Raw genomic sequence first — 18,730 nt, 5'->3', positions numbered from 1 at the left:
AAATGGTCAATGGCCAGTAAAATTGCATCAAGGTATCATAAACTACAACCAAGTATTTGTCAATTACTGGTCAAAAAMTTGGTTGGTATATCTAGACCAGTACACTTCCTTCACGTAGGCCAGGTTGTCTTGAACTGGTTCCAAACTCCAAATTATATTTGTAGTGTAAAAAAGCTGTATCACTCCAGCATTGTCAAATGCCTGTCACGCTTTAAAGTATTTCATGTTCCTTTAACTTAGAGCAGATCAAGGCTGGATATAATATAACTATTAATCTTTCTTGAAGGACTCTTAATCTACAGTTGGTGGCTTCAGATAACCATCTGGGCCAGGGATACTTTAGTGAGAATAATGCCAGAACTAAGACACTGCAGGTACGGAGCAGCGGGTCTGGTTTGGTTAGTCTTGTTTCAGAGTACAATTTCTCCCAGTGCTGACTGTGAAAAGTATAGTAAAATTAAAAAAAAAAAAAAAAACACTTTTAGGGAAAACTACAAGCAGTTGCATTCTAGAATTGTCATGATGCAGATGGTGCTTGTATGCATATTTTAGAAGGAAAAAAGGAGAATGTGGAGAATGTCTGATAGCAAAGCCTTAACACATAATTCCAGACTTGAGTGTTGTGAAATGTTCCCCACTATTTATAAATTTCTCTATTTTATTCCACAGGGCTCCAAAAGGATGTCTGATGCCGAAGTGCAAACAGATCCCGTGTCTATCCTACCTGCTGGGAAATCTAAGTAATGAAAGTAATGAACATACTTGGCTGATGGAGGATCAGCCGCTCTCTATATGCAGTAAAGATGACTCATTATTTTCCTTTATGTGGCTGTCATCAAATGCCTGAGGCTAAAGCAAACATTGGTGTATCATTTAAGGTATATCATTTACAGGATTTGTTGATTAAATGCTAGAAAGTAACTGCAAAGATTAAACCAAAACTCTGTCAAGAAGCAATGTGTAGTATTACTTTTAAAGAAAGGTCATGTGGATGATTTTAAGCCTATGGAAGGTAGGGTATGTAAGGTAAGAAAGTGGTAGCGAATTAAATAAATAGCAGAAAAAGTGCATGTGACAAAGGAATGCAGTTTGTGCAGTAAGGCATGAGAAACAAATCCTCAACTAGCAAGCTTTAAAACAGCCAGGAGGAAAGAGAAAACAAAACAAACAAATGAAAAAAAAMCCACCTTTTCCTTTGATAAACTTTATACTTAAAAGTAAAAACAACCAAACCACCTTTCATGAGTTTCAATAGTGCTGAAATTAGCGGTCTGCAATATAACAGAATCAGTGGTTATAAGGTTATGCTTCATATTGGTTATTAATGTAAATTAAAAAGCTAAAATGCAAAGGCTGTAGGTGACTGAGACAACTTCTCTCTTGTCCTGGTGAGGTGGGATAACAAATTAAAAACTATTTTAAGTTCTAATAGCAACACAAGGGGGCAGCCACATCCCCAGTGCAGTCCTAACTTCAAGGTCGTACCTACAATCCTGTTATTAATGTTTTTCAGATGATAGGAAAAAACTTAGTTGTTTYGTCAAATACTTGTTTATATCCATACTTGTAATTAATCCTAATAAAAAACAAAATCAAGGCTGATCAGGCCTCTCCCTGCTTTACAAGACTCTCGACATAACTATAACTGCAGGTAATACATTTTACAGAAAATTAAGATTTCTGTGGCTTATTACTAGTTCAGASAGGGAACTGATGGCCTGACATTTTAATCCATACTAGCATTTCAGTGATACTATGCTGTATATTTTGATTTCCTTATGATGAAATAAACTAATAATTATCCTTTAAAAAAATTATTTGCCTCTTTAATCCTGAAAAAAAAAAGTTATTCATTTCCCTCATTTCTGATTGTTGATGTGACACTAAATCCATCACAAAAACTGCATAAGTTCTGCAAAATCTGCAGATTTACATCTCTTACTGATTACAGAAGACAGAGGTGAAATAAGCGTGCATAAGCGTGCTTCTCCATAGAAGAAACTTAATTTCTTCTGACTGAAGAAACTGAACTGATGATATTTTTGCGGTGGCTTCTGCACAGCTGTGGAGCAGTAGTGGAGGGCCAAAACTTGCCTCTGGTTCTGTGTGTACAGAACACAAAACCCTGCCTTCATCTCCTAGTTTCAACGGTACTTTCTGTTCTTCTCCGTAGCACAATAGGCCCTTGATGCCATGCAAAGTAATATTAATCAAGAGTGACTGCATACAGATTTTAGACCTGATTCATAATGACCTACTTCTACATCAGTGTAGGGCCAGTGACTTCTCTGCATCCTCATTCAAGGCAGCACAAGAGGATGATTTGGCATGATATATCCAGCTTTGCTGCAAAAGTAAAGCTTTAGGCTTTGTCTCTGCTAGAAGAGTATACAGGTTTAATTAGATCAACTCATGTAAAGTTACATACAGAGAGGCAACCACTGTGGTTACATGCTGGTATGAAAGGGCCACATATCCACACATTGACTTATCAGAAAGGAGGAATATGCTAGATAGTGTCTTCATGCTCATGTCATTTTTTCCATATTAAGGCAGCAAATTTTCAGTTCAAAATATACTGTAAGTAATTATATTCTAGTTATTATTATTATTATGGATAGAACTGCTGTTCTGTGGAAGACAACAACTGGAGAAACCATTTTGGTCTTCACTTTAAGAGCAGGTCTACACTGATGCAAAGTCTGCAGCTCTAGAGGCAACGAGGACTGGTGACCACACATCTTGACCGTATCACTTGGCAATGGGGCTAATTTCAGGAATCAGGAAACCCTCTTGGCAGAGCAGCAAGAAAAACAGTAAGCTTGCCTGTGGATGTCCTTATGCCACTGAGCTATTATTGCAGATGAAATAACGGTTAGTGTTGGCACTGCCTCCCGCACAGAAACTCCCCGTTTTGTTTGATTCCTCCCTGATAACAGGAACAAAAGCTTTGAAGAAGCAGAGTCAGCCTTCCCATAACACGGCTGCACATGAAGCCCCAAGAGGAAGAAAGGTCTTAGGAGATGCATCCACGGTTAAGTTGAGCTTCCGCATTCCACCCGTCATGTAAGAAACATAAAAGTGCAGCTTTTATGTTCAGGCCCGGTAAAGCTTAACGAGTCATTTGGAAATCAAAGCTTTGGGAAAGGCTGCAATCCAAGACAAATTAAAAAGCAGCCAAACCACTACACTGCACTAAGGCTCTGTTGTCAACAGATCAGCTCTGTCTTTGTACATAGGACCCTTTGAGTGCAATTGAAGCAAGGCAGATTGCTTCCRCCATCTTAAGGTGCGCTACCTACAGGCATTTTTTAAAGAATTTTTAAGAACCAAACATAGTGTTACAAATATAGAAATAATCCATAAAATGAGTGAAAAATGTTACCTTTTGCACAAAGAAGGTCTCCCTTTGCTGTCACTTTGCTGCTGTTTACAGGCTGAGTTATCTCTGCACAAACTCTGCAAGCCAAGTGCAGAAAAGCGATCAGATATCGCAGGGAGTCTGAGGCTGCAGGTTTCCCTAACCTGGGAGCAAATTAGCTGCCATGAAAGTATTTTTGAGCCCAATTGTTCTGCTTTGGAAGCAGTCCAAACGTTCAACTTCATTAAACTTCAAGAGGGTTTTTATAGATGATTCCTGGCAGAGCTGCTCTCAGCCGAATGTTCTATGCCCAGCCCAAGCAGAACATCGTAGCTTTCGGTATTAAAGCAGTCCACCCAATAACCATGCATACAACCAGCCGCTAATTACCCGGACACACAAAATATGTAATTACACTTTAGCTGCTATGATTTGTTGTAAGCACTGACTGCAGACTCTTTCCAGGTCCCCAGCAGGGTAAGAAGAGCCTGCTGGTGGCTTAGGAGTCCATTCGCAGCCCTCAGGACTAGCTTAGGCAGAGGGGGACATGAGAAGGGGGCGCTGCCCCATGAGCAGACCAGGGAGATGTTTCCCAGACAAACTGAGGCAGTGGCAGGAGYGGGTGCAGATGGATGGTGCATGCACTCAGACATGCCCAGAGCAGAGCCACCTACTCAGATAGGCTTATGGAGACGTGCCATCATTGCCCCTTCCCCTGGCACCTGGGGCAGAGCCTGGGCTGCGGCCACAAAATGGCAGCAGAGTGGGGGCCGCCAAACGGTGTCCAGGCAGGGCCCGCAAAATGGCGGCAAGGTGAGGGCCGCCTAATGGCGCCAGGGAGGGGGGCGGGCACCAGGCACATGGCTGGAGCACAGAACACGTCGCTGCTTGGGTTATATGTGTGAAAATACTGTCATTTGTGCATAGCAGGGGCTTCTGAGGGACCTCTCTGGCTGTTTGGCTGATGAAACTTGCTCATGGCTGAACTGAGACCCTGTGCAATGGGAGGCTGAGGTTTTAMCCGCGTTGCGGGCGAGCTGCTGGTGCTCAAAGCGAGCATGAGGCTGGAYCTGGGGGCTTCCTCCATGTCAATGCTTACAGTACAGCAAAGCCCATGGTTTTTACACAAAGAAAAAAATAGTGTGACAAGAGATAAGCGGAAAGGGTTCACAGTACGGATGAGATGCGGCTGYGGGAACCGATCCTGGTTCCGAGGTTGTGTATGGAAGAGCTCCGATTTCGGCACAGGCACTTGAGAGTATCGGCAATGAGTCTGGATGTGCCACAGACTCCACCTCTTCTGGATAAAACGGCCCAGGTCTTTACTGGCAGCTTCAGCACTTCAGCAGTTCTGAGAACACAAAAACAGGAAATTCTGCACCAGACTTGACAGAGGCTGAAGATGTGTATAAATTCCTTAAAGATTGCATTATTTGCTGAAAACAAATTACCAGAAGCCTTGAAGGAGAATATGTCTCTTATCAACACACTTTGCTTTTACTTAATCATTTCCTATCAAATTTGTCACCTACTAAACTATATAGGAAAACAGCCTGCTGCACAGGAAGCGTTAACGATTTGCTTTTAAACCGGAAAGGTACAGAGTCCAAATTCCTGCTTTATCACAGCCCGTGTAAGCAGGTGATGCAGCTTTTGACACTATCCCCACACTCACCTTTACCCAGAGTAAGAGCAAGGTCCTTTGTGCTTCTTGCCATGCATGGAGAGTAGCTGGGATACAATCAGACCCAGCTGCTGAGGACATTAAAAAAATCATTGAGATTTTGCAGACTCATCTCTGCTGTGGTACTTTGCAAATTCTAAGGATGTTTGTGAGCTGCTTGGAAAACAGAAGGGAAGTGAGTATTAGTTTGCAGAGTTTTCACTTTTTTTTTTTTTTTCTTTTTTCCTGTCAGCAGTTTCTAGCCAACTGGGGAAATACATTCTTAGTTGGTATAAACCAAAAATTGTGTGTTACTTAAGTAAATGAGATAGAAATGTCCTGATACATTGAGGCACTGACATCACAGGAACCTTTCTGCAGTGTTTGATAAGTGGCTGTGGGTGTGTTGATGTGGAGGAAGTGAAGAATTACTTGCACAAAAATGTGCAATTGAACTGGCCTCTGAAGCATTTTTTTTTAACACTGGTTTRCACAATTGGAAAAACCTGTAATTATCAAATGACCTCTTCCTATACAAGTAGATTATAGAGTGTCTGATAAGCAAAAGGCTGATAGAAATAAGAACATATGTCTGTCTGGTAGAACTAAAAATCTTCCTGTCACTCATTTGCTTTGGAAGGTCCAAATCAAAACACTGCTGTCATGATTCCTCTGCAGGCACGTTGCCAAGAAGTGCTGCATTCAGGCATCTCTGCAAGGTCCCCCTGCAAGAGCATGAAGAAAGAGCTCAGAAGTTTGCCAGCTTTAGCTGCACCTCTGTGGGTTTGGAGGGCACATGGATGTGCAGCATCACAATCCCTACCACAGATCCATAGGAATAGCTACAGCTCGTGTTGCAGATATCCTGCTGCCTGCTTCTGATCCTGTATCTGTTCCTCCTCAACRCCTTCTTTCTCCATCTCTATACATGAGAACAAACGCCAGTCTCTCCAATCTCCACATAATTTACACTATTTCTACTAAATATATGATCATAGGTAGAAAAGTGCTTATTGCCACCACTGTGGAGGTGATGCTAAGTTATGCATGGACGTGCATCATGCTTGGTTGTTGTAGAGCTCAAGGTTGTATAAACATGTACATAGATGCCTGGAGAGTCTCTAAAATCTGGTGCAAGAATAAACCTCTGTTGGCTTTTCAGCTRAAGTATTGCACAGCCGGTGTTTTTATCTCTGTTCAGACTAAAATCCCTGGGTGTGACCTGAAATGACTGAAAGGATGTCAGATCTGCCACTTGCCTACAGAATGGGGGAATAAGTAGCTGTGAACAGTAACCTTTTAAATGCCTGCAGCACAAAGTAGCAGGCATCCCGGTCAAATTTAGTAATCGAGGCTGGATAAGTTCATTAGTGCCTACTGACTTTGAATGTCTGAACCGAAATCCTCAGTCATGGAGCGGTGCCTGGTCTTGGGTGTTATAGAAACAGAAGACAAGCAGATGCTGCCTGTATCCAAAGAGTATGCTGATGGTGGACAAGTGGTGCATATAAGTAGTTGTATTCCTCCTACTGCAGCAGAGAAATGTGGTTTGCCTGGAAATGTGGTGATGCCTTCATTCATAGGATCATTAAAAAAATGGCATTTTCAGAAATGTGCACCTGTAATGCAGGGCAGTGATAAGCTCTCATCCCTTTTTGCTAGAAACCTAACTGTGGACTTGGCAGCCTTACTTCAACTTCAAAAACATAAACAACTTTGACCTCAATCCATATTTATTTAAAGGTGAATAGCAATACTAAAATGTAAATTTACTTAAGCTCAAAAGTACACAGGGACATTCATCATGGAAATAACAAATTTACTTTTCTAAGTTGCCTTTCCCTGTAAAATACTGCTGTTTCTTGCACAGAAAACATGTCACTCAAGCTTTACTGACAGAACTAAGCAATGCTTGTATTGAACATCTTGATGTCAGAGAATGATACCGGATTTTGGAAAGTCTGCATCAGAAAGTGTGCCTGTGCCAGAGGAGGAAAGATATGGTTTCCTGTGTGCACAGTGTAGTCAATAGCTTAGTCTATTTTTAAGTGCTTAACTGGACTAATCTTAGATTTCATTTTATTATTTTTCAATGAGCAAAAATATCTACAAATCATAAGAACATTGTCTGCCTTGATTGCTGAGGAGGTTTAAAAGCAGTGTAAGAGGAACCTGAGCTACTCGGTGTGCCCAGAGCTCACGCTAGATGTGGATCAGCAGGGGTTAAAGCCAATCTGCATTCTTTCCTTGTCCCATGTCACAGTGTCAGTCACGATAGCTGACCTGCAGTGATGTAATATAATACGGACACTGAGGCTTTTAACAAATGTCACTTTGAAACGAAGCATGTGCTTTTAGAGAAAGTTGTTTGTTTTAAATGAACCCAAAATTAAGCATTCATCATCTTGTCTCCTATACGGCATATCATTCTAGCTTAGAGAAATCTGAAAGCAAACCATATGCTGAAAGTGGAAGAATTTAGAAAAAAATACTCTTTTCCCATCAAATCTGTGCCTTATTTTTCTAGCTTTAGAAAAAAGAAATGTAATTGCTGTGGACAGGGTAAAAGATGGCAGTTGCTATTCCTAGGCAATGACACAAAAGTAGRTGCTTTCGACTACTTGGAAACAAACATAGTACTAAAATTACTGCTGGTTACTGGCAGAATTACTAGTAAATGTCTGTATTCTAGGATGGAAATAGCATTTAAGGTTTTCAGAAAGTGTTCCTTAAGCTTTTTGTTCACAGATGTATCTTTGTTCTTGTGTACACACATTTGCCAAGAATTTCCTAAGCAACTAATGATTATGGATGCTTCAATTTTGGGGTACTCAGCTTGTAACTTCTCAAAGAACTTAACCTTTCATAAATGCTGATTCTTTGCCAGTGAGATATTTTAAAGGTCATTACTGACATTACTGGCATGTTTTCAGCCCTCTTGTTTCTTTTGAATTTATTCCCCTCATTTGACTCTTCATGAGGCTGTAATATAAGTTTGTATAAAAGCTGAAAATATGGTAAGTTAGTTTTGTGTTGGATTTGTAACTGCAGGGATATTTTAATATGATCTGCTTCTGAGATTTTCTCTTCTRTTTTCAGAATCAAAATATTATGTTGTCTGAGTCATTGATCTAAGTGGTTTTCTCTTTTTTTTTGCCTGACTTACTTTTAATACTTCTAATAGAGCACTGCCCTCCTAACAAGTGAGCAAAAAGTACTTCTGAAAGATCTCCGATTGCTATCTGAGATGAGAATTATAACCAGGGAGAGCAATCCACTCATTATCTCCAAGGAACATCTGAAATACTTCAAGTGAGCTCTTCATTCAGGTTGCTAGTCTGAATTTTCATCCTGCTGGTAACATTTTGCTCAGTTTAAAAAAAAAAAAAAAAAAAAAAAAAAACCACCTTCTCTGTCTGGAAAGATGAATTTTTGTAAGTTAATGCAATGCCTACCTTTAAAATAGACACCTCCAGTAGGATGATGTATTGTTGTTCTCACGCTTATTTGTATGTGACAGATGCAAAGGAGCTTCCTCACCTTAAAGCCAGAGGTAGGGAAGGTGCTGGAGTATCATTGCCCAACAGGGAGGGGAATTTGGGGTGCAGTGAAAGTGCAGTGTGCATTAATGGGAGGAGATCCTGCACTGCTCTTCCTAGCATGAACTTGTTCTGCAAGGAGGATGGCGACAACATTAGGTCTCCGTGAAGGCCTTTTCGTACTGCTAGGGACCAGGGAGGCTGGTGCCAGGGATCTGGAGAATGGACCTACTGGCTACAGCATGTGCACGGCCCTCGACATCATGGGCCCTTTCCAGCCCTGCCCTTTCCAGCTTYCTGGAAGGAGTGGGAAACCCTCCTTCCACCCCACTGGAAGAGGTGGGAAATGGCGCGTTCTTAGTGCACTGATGGCTGTTTTCCTCATACYGTCTCCTTAGTGAAATATTGGGCAGATGGGAGGCCTTATACATCATGCCTTGTGAGAGAGCCAAAATGGGGCTGTAGACCGGCAGGCAGCTCTGAAAACCTGTGACTTTCACGCCAAGTGAAAGACTGTCTGCACCCTACAGGAACAAGCTGAGATTTTCTCAGAATAATACACTAGGAACATGTAAAAAGATAGCTCTATTTATGTGCCTGTTTAATTCGACTTTTCTTCGTGTATGTCACATGTGAGGCATATCTCCAGAAGACAGGTTTGAAAGCTGTCTCCAGGGACAACGTTCCCAGCCTCACCACAGCACTGATTCAAATGCACTCACTGTCCAAGTCAGTTGTATCCAAGCTTAGACAAAATAAACCCCACTTTTCCTGTTGCATTTGATAGGTTATTCAACTTCCATTATCAGAACTAGACCTGAGATGCTTATGATTTAATATCCGGCCTGTGAGGAAGCTTAGTCTTGGGCCACATGATGAACATTATCAATAGCTGATGTTGCTGCACTCCGTATGAAGAATCAGCTCAGGTAGAAAAGGGCTGGTGCTCAAAGGGAGGTGTTCACAGTAGAGTGGACTGCAAACAAGCTGCTGCAGACACACATGAACACATAATCCCGGCAATGAAATATTACAGATAAAGCAGATAAAAGAATCCTTGGTATTGAAAATAAGATTATTGCTTTCATGCATGTGTATTAGCACTGCAGCTGTTTCTACAGATAGACACTGTTAAAGGGAGAAATCAAATATCAACATGGGTTTTGCACTTGTGGAATCCCAGAGTGGATGCAACTGAGCAAACGGCGAGTAGCAGTTGTCACTCTCATGATGTCATAAACACTGTAGCTACTTACTGGGCTCCTTAGCACAAGATATTTCTAAAAGGGACTTCGGATAGAGTGGGGACGTGGCCCCCAGGAGCCGCCGTCCTCGGCAGCCACATTCAGGTGCGCGGAGCAGCTCCTGCAGCAGCGGCAAAACCGCCGCTTCCCCCGGCCGCTTCCTCAGTCTCCTCCTCTCGTCTTCACTTCCCCAGCGTCCTGCGGCCTCTGAAGGCTTCATGATGCTCCTCTTCTTGTCATGATCTCTAAGTAAATCTGAAAAAAAAAAAATGCTGCTGTTATAAAAGAAGTTCAGAAGCACTTTCCCAGAGTTATATATATTTCAGCCACCAGAGCAGCTAGGTTTGCTGCCTTTAAATTCTCTTTTGTTACGTAGCCTGGCAGTTTCACTGCAGTTCATCACTTTGTCTTTAGTATGTCTTAGGTTTAACTGTTACTGAGGCAGTTGATAAAATCCCATGAATTACTGAACTCACTAAGATCTCCTATGATTACACAGCATTTCTTAATCCTGCAAATTCTCTACATGTCAGCATGGTTATAGCAATAGAATTGCACGAACTGTTCTTCTAACAGGGCAAGAAGGAATCGCTGTATCCAACACTCCCTGTCTGGAGCAGATTTTCCATGAACTGCTTTGTCCGTGTGTGCGTGCGCACACATCCGACCCCAACACTGATGGGAGCTTCTGGATGCAGCTCCCATTCACGCACACGGAGGATCTAATTTCTTCCAGGAGCAGCTTCATGTGGTAATGGCACCGTTGCACAACTCTCTCCCCAGCTTTAAAATAACGACACTAAGCACTGAAGAATCCACATTTTTCCTCCTTACCTCACCCACTAATGTTTCCAATGTGAAACTGAACAGCCAAAATGGAAAAAAAAAAAATAAAAAAAAAAAATCTGTCCCAGCAGAAGAGCAGAGAGCTCTTTATTTTTAAACAAATTTATTATTTCCCCCTTCTTTCCCACCCCTGGTACAGAAGTTGTTTCCCCATCCCAGCCTGGCGCTGGTCCCACGGCAGCTCCTGTTCGTGCAGGTTACACGAGCATCACTGACCAGTGAGCAGTTCTGCTCCGTGATTATAGTTTTCAGGCCATACCCACTTTATTGACACAGTTTCCTCTTGCTGCTGCCTAGTATCACTTCCCTCCTCCTCCTGCCACCCTCTTGGCTCCCCACCCACGTTCTCCATCCACGTTTTCCTCCCCGGTGCCGGTAGAGGGCACTTGGATTTAGTTTCTTGGATGTTTCTGTCGCTGAAACTCTTCACAGACGCGCTYGCAGCTTTTTTCTCCTGGTGTCCCCTTCATAAAGGCCTGGAGACTCAGCCTGCCGTGTTGCCCAATCCCAATCCATGTTCAATCCCATCCACGAAGCACAGATGTGCCTGTAGATGCAGAGTGGGATGGTGGGACAGGGTGGCCCTGCAGGGGAAGGTGTCAGGGGGACCATTTTGGTAGCTCCCACGTCATCGCTTTSCTTGAGGAGGGTCTCCCAGATCATGGAGGGAAAGGTATGAACGAGCCACTGGGAAGCTTGGATGCATGAAGAGGATCTTACTGTGTTCCAGAGGCTGTCAGAGCAAAAAGCACATCTGCAGCCTCAGCAAAATGGGGGCATCTCTTAACTAGTGACTTAGTAGCACGTACAGGTGATARCGCACACCTCCAACCTGCCGTGTCTCTTCCTGGCTTGACCCTTTGCTTCTTTTCTTGTTAGATGTTGTGCCCAAGCAGCTGTTCAAGGTGCCYGTTGGCCTCCTTCCCAGAGAATAAATCCACGCCACCCTATCCATTCGTTTTTAATATTGGCTGAGGAGAACTCCTGCTCCACAGTGCTCAGGACAGCCCTCGCGCTGGGCTCCATTCGGTTCATGTTCTAGGACGGCACGGACTGAAAGGCAACGTGGTCCGTGTGCTCCCAGGCAGCCCCAGCTGCCTGCTCTGAATGTAAAAGAGAGGCAGGGAATTGCAGAGGGTGGTGAGGAGCTAAAGAGGAACTGAGAGAGCTCTGGCTTCTTCATCTGTTGCTTTCCCAAAACTAACATATTTAGTTACATAGCATTAAAAGAAAATTATCTAAAAAAACGTATTTATGCACAGTGTGACATGGACGTTAAGCAAGCAGCATAGAGRTGCTTATAAATAAAATGAGAATAAATGCCTTTTGTATATGAAAGCCCATGTCCTCCTCTCCTTTCTCTCTTTGTCTTCCAAATGCAGAAGAAACAAAAAGGTCAAGAGAGATTTGGTCTCCACCATAACACGGAAGTCACTTTGTGTGCTATTGTGGATGTGTTATTGTGCTTTTCTCCCTGCCTTGTTCATGTGAAAAATGAAATAAAAGAAATGCTAATGACGAGTGAGGGAAAAAGCGCGCGCTGGGACAGATGGCTGCTCGAGAGGAAGCCTGCTTACCTGTGTGCCTCACCACACTGCTTTGAAAAGTCCTGTTTACCCTCAGCATATCTTTCTCAGAAAACGGCTTGCAAATTTCTGCATTACACCTATGAAATCTCTTACTGMCGACCTTTCCCACCTAGCTGCCATCCACTTGAGAAAGCTGTTACCTAACAGAAATTACCGCCGCATGTCGGGTATGAAATAAATGGGGCTGCTGGCTCACAACTGTACACAGTTGAGCAAAGAGAACTGATTTGTGACTGCAGACTGTCCTAGGTGGATATATTGCTGCACAGCTAGCTCTGTGCTTTCAGTTCACGTACAAGTCAGGTAACTGTCTAAGTGCCCAGAGAGATACATAATTGTCTAGTTACGTTCATAATTAAATTCCGTGAGGAATCATAACTGCGTGAGTAAAATGGAAGTGCAATCATACCTTTCACAATAGGCTGAGCTTAGATGAACAGGTGAGTTATTAATAAGAAAGCCTTGCATAGGCTGGGACAAGTAGGATCCCTCATTTATCTGCAGTGTAACCTCTGCACAATAGCCACAGTAAAATCAATCACCTGCAAAAGGAAACGTTCTTATCCTGCCATCAGCAGCAGTCCAAAGGATTCCTGTTCCCTGCCCTTAACTGAAGCTTGGAAAGAATTTGCCAGCATTTCCTGTATTATTTCCAGTGCAAATTCATCTGTGTTTAACAAGCCCACTCAGCAGGACCAGAATAGAGCCTGTGTTATCAGTTATGTCCTCTTGTCAGAAAGGAAAAATACTAATTTCCTACTTAAAATATAAATTTGAGTCTTTATAAAGTATTTCAGTCTTTTTGTACAATAGCTCACACAATAAGGTACTAGTTTGTGGCTCAGGCTCTTATGGGAACTATTGCAGTTCCAGAGACTGAAAATGGTGAACTTCTTCTAAAACCTGACTAATGCACACTTCAGTTTATGGAAAAAAAGCATAGTCTGAACTCTCTCTTTAAAGATAAAGGATGGTTCCTACTCAGCTTGGTGTCTGTAGTTCCTGGTATTTGGTGTCAGCATTCTWGTTCAGACAGATATGAGTCATGGATCCAGATGAGAACAACAGAAACGTTCAGGCTCCTTAGCTSGTTCTGCATTGGGGTTTCTTTGGCAGTAAGAAAAGGTGTATAAGTCTGTGGCAATTAGCACTTTACCCTTTAATCATAACTCATAGGTTAAAAGGTAAGCTATTGAAAGTGGGGAGATGTTTAAATTAAATTTAAAAAAATAAAAAAGAGGACTTTTGTGCTCAGTTTGCTGTATTTTCATCCATTTTCATTCTTGGGAAGTTTGGTRTATGTGTCTGGCTCTCCACACTTTGGACCCTACAGTGGACAGAAGGCCTAGTTACCAGACCAGAGATATTTCTTTTCTTTTTCAGTAACCACCACTTCTCTGTCTTATGTCACTTTGATCTTCAAGGGAAACCTGAAAACAACTTCTAAAAAAGAAATGTTTGTTTTCTGACTCCTGGCCCTCCCGGGTGTTGAAATCCTGCAGGATGTTGAGGCTGACTTTCTTTTCTCCCCAGTCTAGACTCTTCAGATTCCACATGTGGTAATTAATAGGTATTCTTTTGTTTTATTTTTTTTTTTCCTGGGAGGTGATATGCTTTATATTCTGTCCTTATGGCAGCTTTTTCTCTTCCCTTATCATCATTCTCTCAAACATAACCATCAAGGCAACCAAGTTAAATTTGGAGCAGTTGCTTTTGGTCTTCCCTTAATTTGAACGCTGCTTCTACCTACTTGAGAAGAAGGGCTTTTTCCTTAAAAGTTTTTCAGGAAGTGAAGGGAGAAAAATAATTTGTCAGTTGGCTGAGTAAAGAACATTACATTTCCCTSTAACTTTGCTTGGTGTAAAGAAGGCAGGATAAACTATTCAAGTAGCCTTACTGCATTTTTGTGAAATGACTATTTTCCGTAGTGCCACCCTCACAACCGAGTCATGCTCCTGCAAGGAACGCAGTGCCAAGAAGCAGCTCTGGGCACGGAGCTGCAGTGACCCGGCAAGCAGGAATTTAGCACCACGCTAGACAGTCCCGAAAGGAGACACGTGCTGCTTGTGCAAGCTCAAACCTCGCTGCTAAGAAGTTTCTGCCTTATTCGGGGGATAAGTTGCTTATGTGACTGTTCCCTAGCCCACTACCATCAAGGTGAGACAGGTTGGCTGGAAACTTTTAGTTATTTTGATTAAGTTCATTGATTTCAGGCAAAATGAGCCTTAAAGCAGCTTGCCAGCAAATTCTGAGATGGCAGCAATGAGCAGCTGAGTGGGGTTAGAGACCCTCTCTGGTTTAAGATACAGTGATGGGCTATTTCCAGCTTCCATAGCACAGGGGAATATTATTTAATATATAACATTGGGAAAGTCACCAGGGTGGATGTAGGCAGCAAGCATAAAACCTAGTTTCTGGGCTTCTCCCTCAATGTTCCAGGTACCTGTGCAGTACAAGCAGATAGAATAGAATTGTGGTTCATAAGACAGTCAGAAAAATAGGGGGGAAATCTGGGCATATTTTYGGTAGTGCGTTTCTGACCATAACCTCACTACAGTGAATGAAAACTTAAATAGATAAATAAATGTATGCAGATATGCACAGGGTCACATGTTGCTGACAGCAGGGCTGTCAGAACTTGCTAGGATAAAAAAACAAAACAAACAAACAAACAAAGGTAACACACACACAAAAAGCCCACAGTGCTTCACATCTGCCAGGGCCTGACGCACTACACAGGGCTTCCTTGCTTCTAACAGCGATCACACAGCAGCTAATACTCTATCAAAGCTTAAAGAGCAAATAAAGGCAGCACTTGCCTCTCAGGGCCCGTGCCCTGGTTTTCTTGGCATGCACAACACAAGCAGTGTCGTGAGAGGCTTGTGAAATGCAACTTCCCACGTGCAYCGATGCTTTTTGAACGTCCTGCTGCAGATTTTCGTAACAGATATGTGTGTTCTTAGAAAGAGCACATCTCTGCTCCAAGAAATCACTCATTTTAGGCGAGTCGATAAAACTCTGGAGAGAAAGTGTGCTGAAAGAAGAATCATCTATCAGGTACAGCAAAAAATATAGTTTGCAAGGTGCAGAGTGGTTTATTGGAGCTGAGTGATCAATGAGATACTTCACTGCGAAGCAGGGTTGCTCCTTCAAAGCCTTCCAAGTTAAAAATGGAGACAAGCCAAATATCCTAATTCTGGAATCTGCTGCTTCTGGGATGATTTTGAGATCCTTACCCAGACGCTGTGGGGCTACTGAGAGCTTCAGGCTGTTTGTATGCTAAGGCAGAGATACAGAAAGAGAAACTGCTACTGTCGTTTCCACATACATGATGTTTGAATATTAGTGTGCTTAAGAGTAAAAAAGAAGTCTCCTGATGTCTGGAGTAGGACAAACAACATTTATAATGTTAGTGATAGTCAAGTTTGGGGTTGGAATGAGCTGACTAGACTGAATAAAACAAATGACCCAAATCTGAACTACAGGAAATTCAGAACTTTCTTTTCTTTCACACTAAAACTACTCAGTCTCACTTTATCATGGGTACTTACATTTATTAGGCACTCGGTAATCTGATTAGATAAAGAGAAATATTTTGTAGCATGAGATAAACTAAACTACTCAAAGATTTGATTGCAATCATGGTGAATAATCTAATTTAGCCCCTCTCTGCTTTTAAATCACCTGATTTGAGTCTGTTTATTCACAATGATTCATCAAACAGCTTGTGCAAACAAATGCTATCCTGTGGTTTTCCATGGAGCGACCGGGAAGAGATTCCGAGTTGTTGGGCTCGCTGTCACATGATCAGTCACAAGTCACATTCTGTTACTTCTGTTTCCTGTTTGAAGGCTGAAATAAGAGATGGCAGGTCTTGAAATTATCTCATCTATTATGCAAATAGAAGAACAGCTTTCGAAATTGTCCCAAGAACACTTTTTTAAACTAACATGCATTTTGCCTGAATACTAATGATGTAGCTGCTTTTCTCTGCAGCACAAATCTCTCTTCTCTCACCATTATTATTATTATTATTATTATTATTATTATTATTATTATTATTATAGCTATTTAATTTAATTTGCTAATGCTTAAAAACTTCGAAGCCAAACACCAAAACTTTGAAGCTAGGGAGGTGTTGCCCTGATGTCCCACTGTAGGTCACTTTCATCATTTCCCTGGAGAAAGGTAATCCTGGAAGTTCATACAAAGATTGTAAAACTACATGTACAAGTGGCTACATGGTTCCCGAAGGGTGCACACACAAATATCTTTTAAATGAGACATGAAGGGGCACATGCAAGTGCCATGGAGATACTGCAGACTTCTACCAGATACAGATACCCAGAGAGTGTCTTTCAGTTTTAGGGGGCTGTTACTGAGCTATTGGGTTATAGTAACTAAGTGAGAACATAAATGAATCGAAAATAGAAAAGCAATACAAGCAAAATATGTTTGAGGGAGAAATTTMATACTATTCCGCATTTATCTTCCATTGCCTAAATAACTATTCTGCTAATAATTTCAACTGCCTCACTCAACATGAGTTTACATGAAAACGAAAGACCCCGAGATCAGATGACACTAAAGCAGAGGTCACTGAACTCACTGTATGTCTCCTCCTGAGACACACTTTGGAGGTACCTTTATTAAGAAGATACTTAAGGAAAAAAGTGAATGTTCAAGCAGTGTCTGCCRGGAAACTGGTGGCCTTCGAGCAGCTCCTCGCGGCTGGAATGCAGCTCCTCTTGGTAATTAGGGAGCTTGCGGGGAGGGAGGAGAAATCTGTGTAGAACAGAGCACATTGCAGAGAGCCCGTGTCAGSCTGAAAGAACTTAAGAATATAAGATATAAGAATATGTATTTTATTCCAGTTTAAGACACCTATAAATAATCCAACAGCTCTAAATAAGGCCAGGTCCCTTGTGCAGAGGGGGCTGTTTCCAGACACGCGGGGTCTGGCAGGGGCTGGAGGGGATGATTCACCCAGAGGAAATCAAGGGCGACTGTATGCAAGGCTGTGAAAATTGACGAGCTTTAAGAAATCCCATCAATATAACTAGAATTCTGTTCAGAGAGAAGATTGGAAAGGCTTGGCAAAGTCACATTTCAGGTAATTTTTAGGAGACAGGACTTTTATGAGTGATTTGCATTACATTTTAAATGACAGAGCAGTATATTTTTAAAAAAATAAACTTTCAGGTCTGAAAATGAGACTTCTGATTTGGAATAAATCCAATAAGTCAGTAACTCTCCCCCGCGAGTAAAGTCAAACTTTTTGCAGGACTGCATTTTTATTTTCTGGCTTTAGGGGTATTTAGGGACAGGGAAGCTGTATGAATTTAAGTGTAATAGAAAGAGCAGAATATTCCCACTGGAATTCCCACTGGATGTATAATGGATGAAGTAAATATTTCTAACTTTTAGGTGAATTTGCTAGTCCATAAGAACAATTTTTATGCACACAATTTTGTGTCTATTGGAGGACTGTGCTTGTTCCTGTTAACACACAGGCAAAATCTTTACACAGGCAAAATCTTTCCTGGAGTTCACAGACACTGAGAAAGGCCACTGTATATTTCCAGATTCCTGTTTGCTTTCAGAAGAAAATGAATATCATGTTTATGAAACTGRTTGTTGGCAATTTCCAACTGCATTTTTTGGGGGTGAAGAAAGGGGATCTATGTTGCTGCAGTTTTCAGTCTTATGGACCCTCTTTAGAGCAATCCCTTTCATTTTGGTCATTTCAACAGGGAAAAAAAAAAAAATGTTACCCGATCTATATAAAGTATCTCCAATCAGCAATCACTGCTGTATAACTGCCCTGATACTGTGGGACTTCTTGTGAGAGGGTATTTTGATGGCTAGCCTGGATTAAGTTTTGGTTAATGAAACAATGCTAGAGAACTTCAGATTTGTGAAATATCTATGGCCCCTGACTGTAGATTAGTACCTGACTCAGTTTATCTTCATTCAATAAACTGATTTATATAACAGTTTCTACTGAGCAGATTTTTAGAACAGTAAATTATGAGTTAAAAAAAATAATATATATGAAAGATACTTGGGCACATTTCACTTATTTCCCTATAATTTCTGAATCTTCTGCGCTCAGGACCTGGTTAGTTATATCAGAAACCCAACAATTAAAGAATATTTATTTCAAGGTGCTTGTTCTGGAATAACTCTTGTCTTGGATGCCATTGCCCAACCTCATCCGCTCTAATTCCAGAGTTTGACTCCGGAGCCTGCTGTGTGGGCACCTTTGTGGCAGCTAGAAAGTCTGTCGTGGGCTTCCCGGAGTCATTGTGGATCATTCCTCCATTCCAGGATCAAACTTCTTCTGGGAGAAGATCTTTGTGTACTGAGAGGTGCGGTTGGGTTTAATTTTCTTTCTTGTTCCCCTCCGCTTTTGCTCAGGCGGTTGCTCTTTGGGCACAGAAGGGACCAGCAATACTGTGCTCCTCTCGCACTGGAGAGCCTCTTTG

The 18,730-nt window shown here is 41.9% G+C and overlaps 1 protein-coding gene across 1 annotated transcript in view; it reads left to right on the top strand.

Moving 5' to 3' along the window:
* Positions 1-1,716, top strand: part of BCAS1 (breast carcinoma amplified sequence 1) — a 45,066-nt gene extending 43,350 nt beyond the window's left edge. Inside the window, exon 12 of the mRNA XM_026041891.1 lies at positions 670-1,716. Coding sequence (XP_025897676.1) covers positions 670-744 — 75 coding nt within the window. The 3' untranslated portion in view covers positions 745-1,716. The remainder of the gene's footprint in view (positions 1-669) is intronic.
* Positions 1,717-18,730: the final 17,014 nt, after the last annotated feature.

This window comes from Nothoprocta perdicaria, unplaced genomic scaffold (genome assembly GCF_003342845.1).
Source record: "Nothoprocta perdicaria isolate Ctin4 unplaced genomic scaffold, notPer1 scaffold_3, whole genome shotgun sequence".
Taxonomy (NCBI): Eukaryota; Metazoa; Chordata; class Aves; order Tinamiformes; family Tinamidae; genus Nothoprocta; species Nothoprocta perdicaria.
Note: the sequence above shows the minus strand (reverse complement) of the source record. Positions and strands in the feature narration are given on the sequence as shown.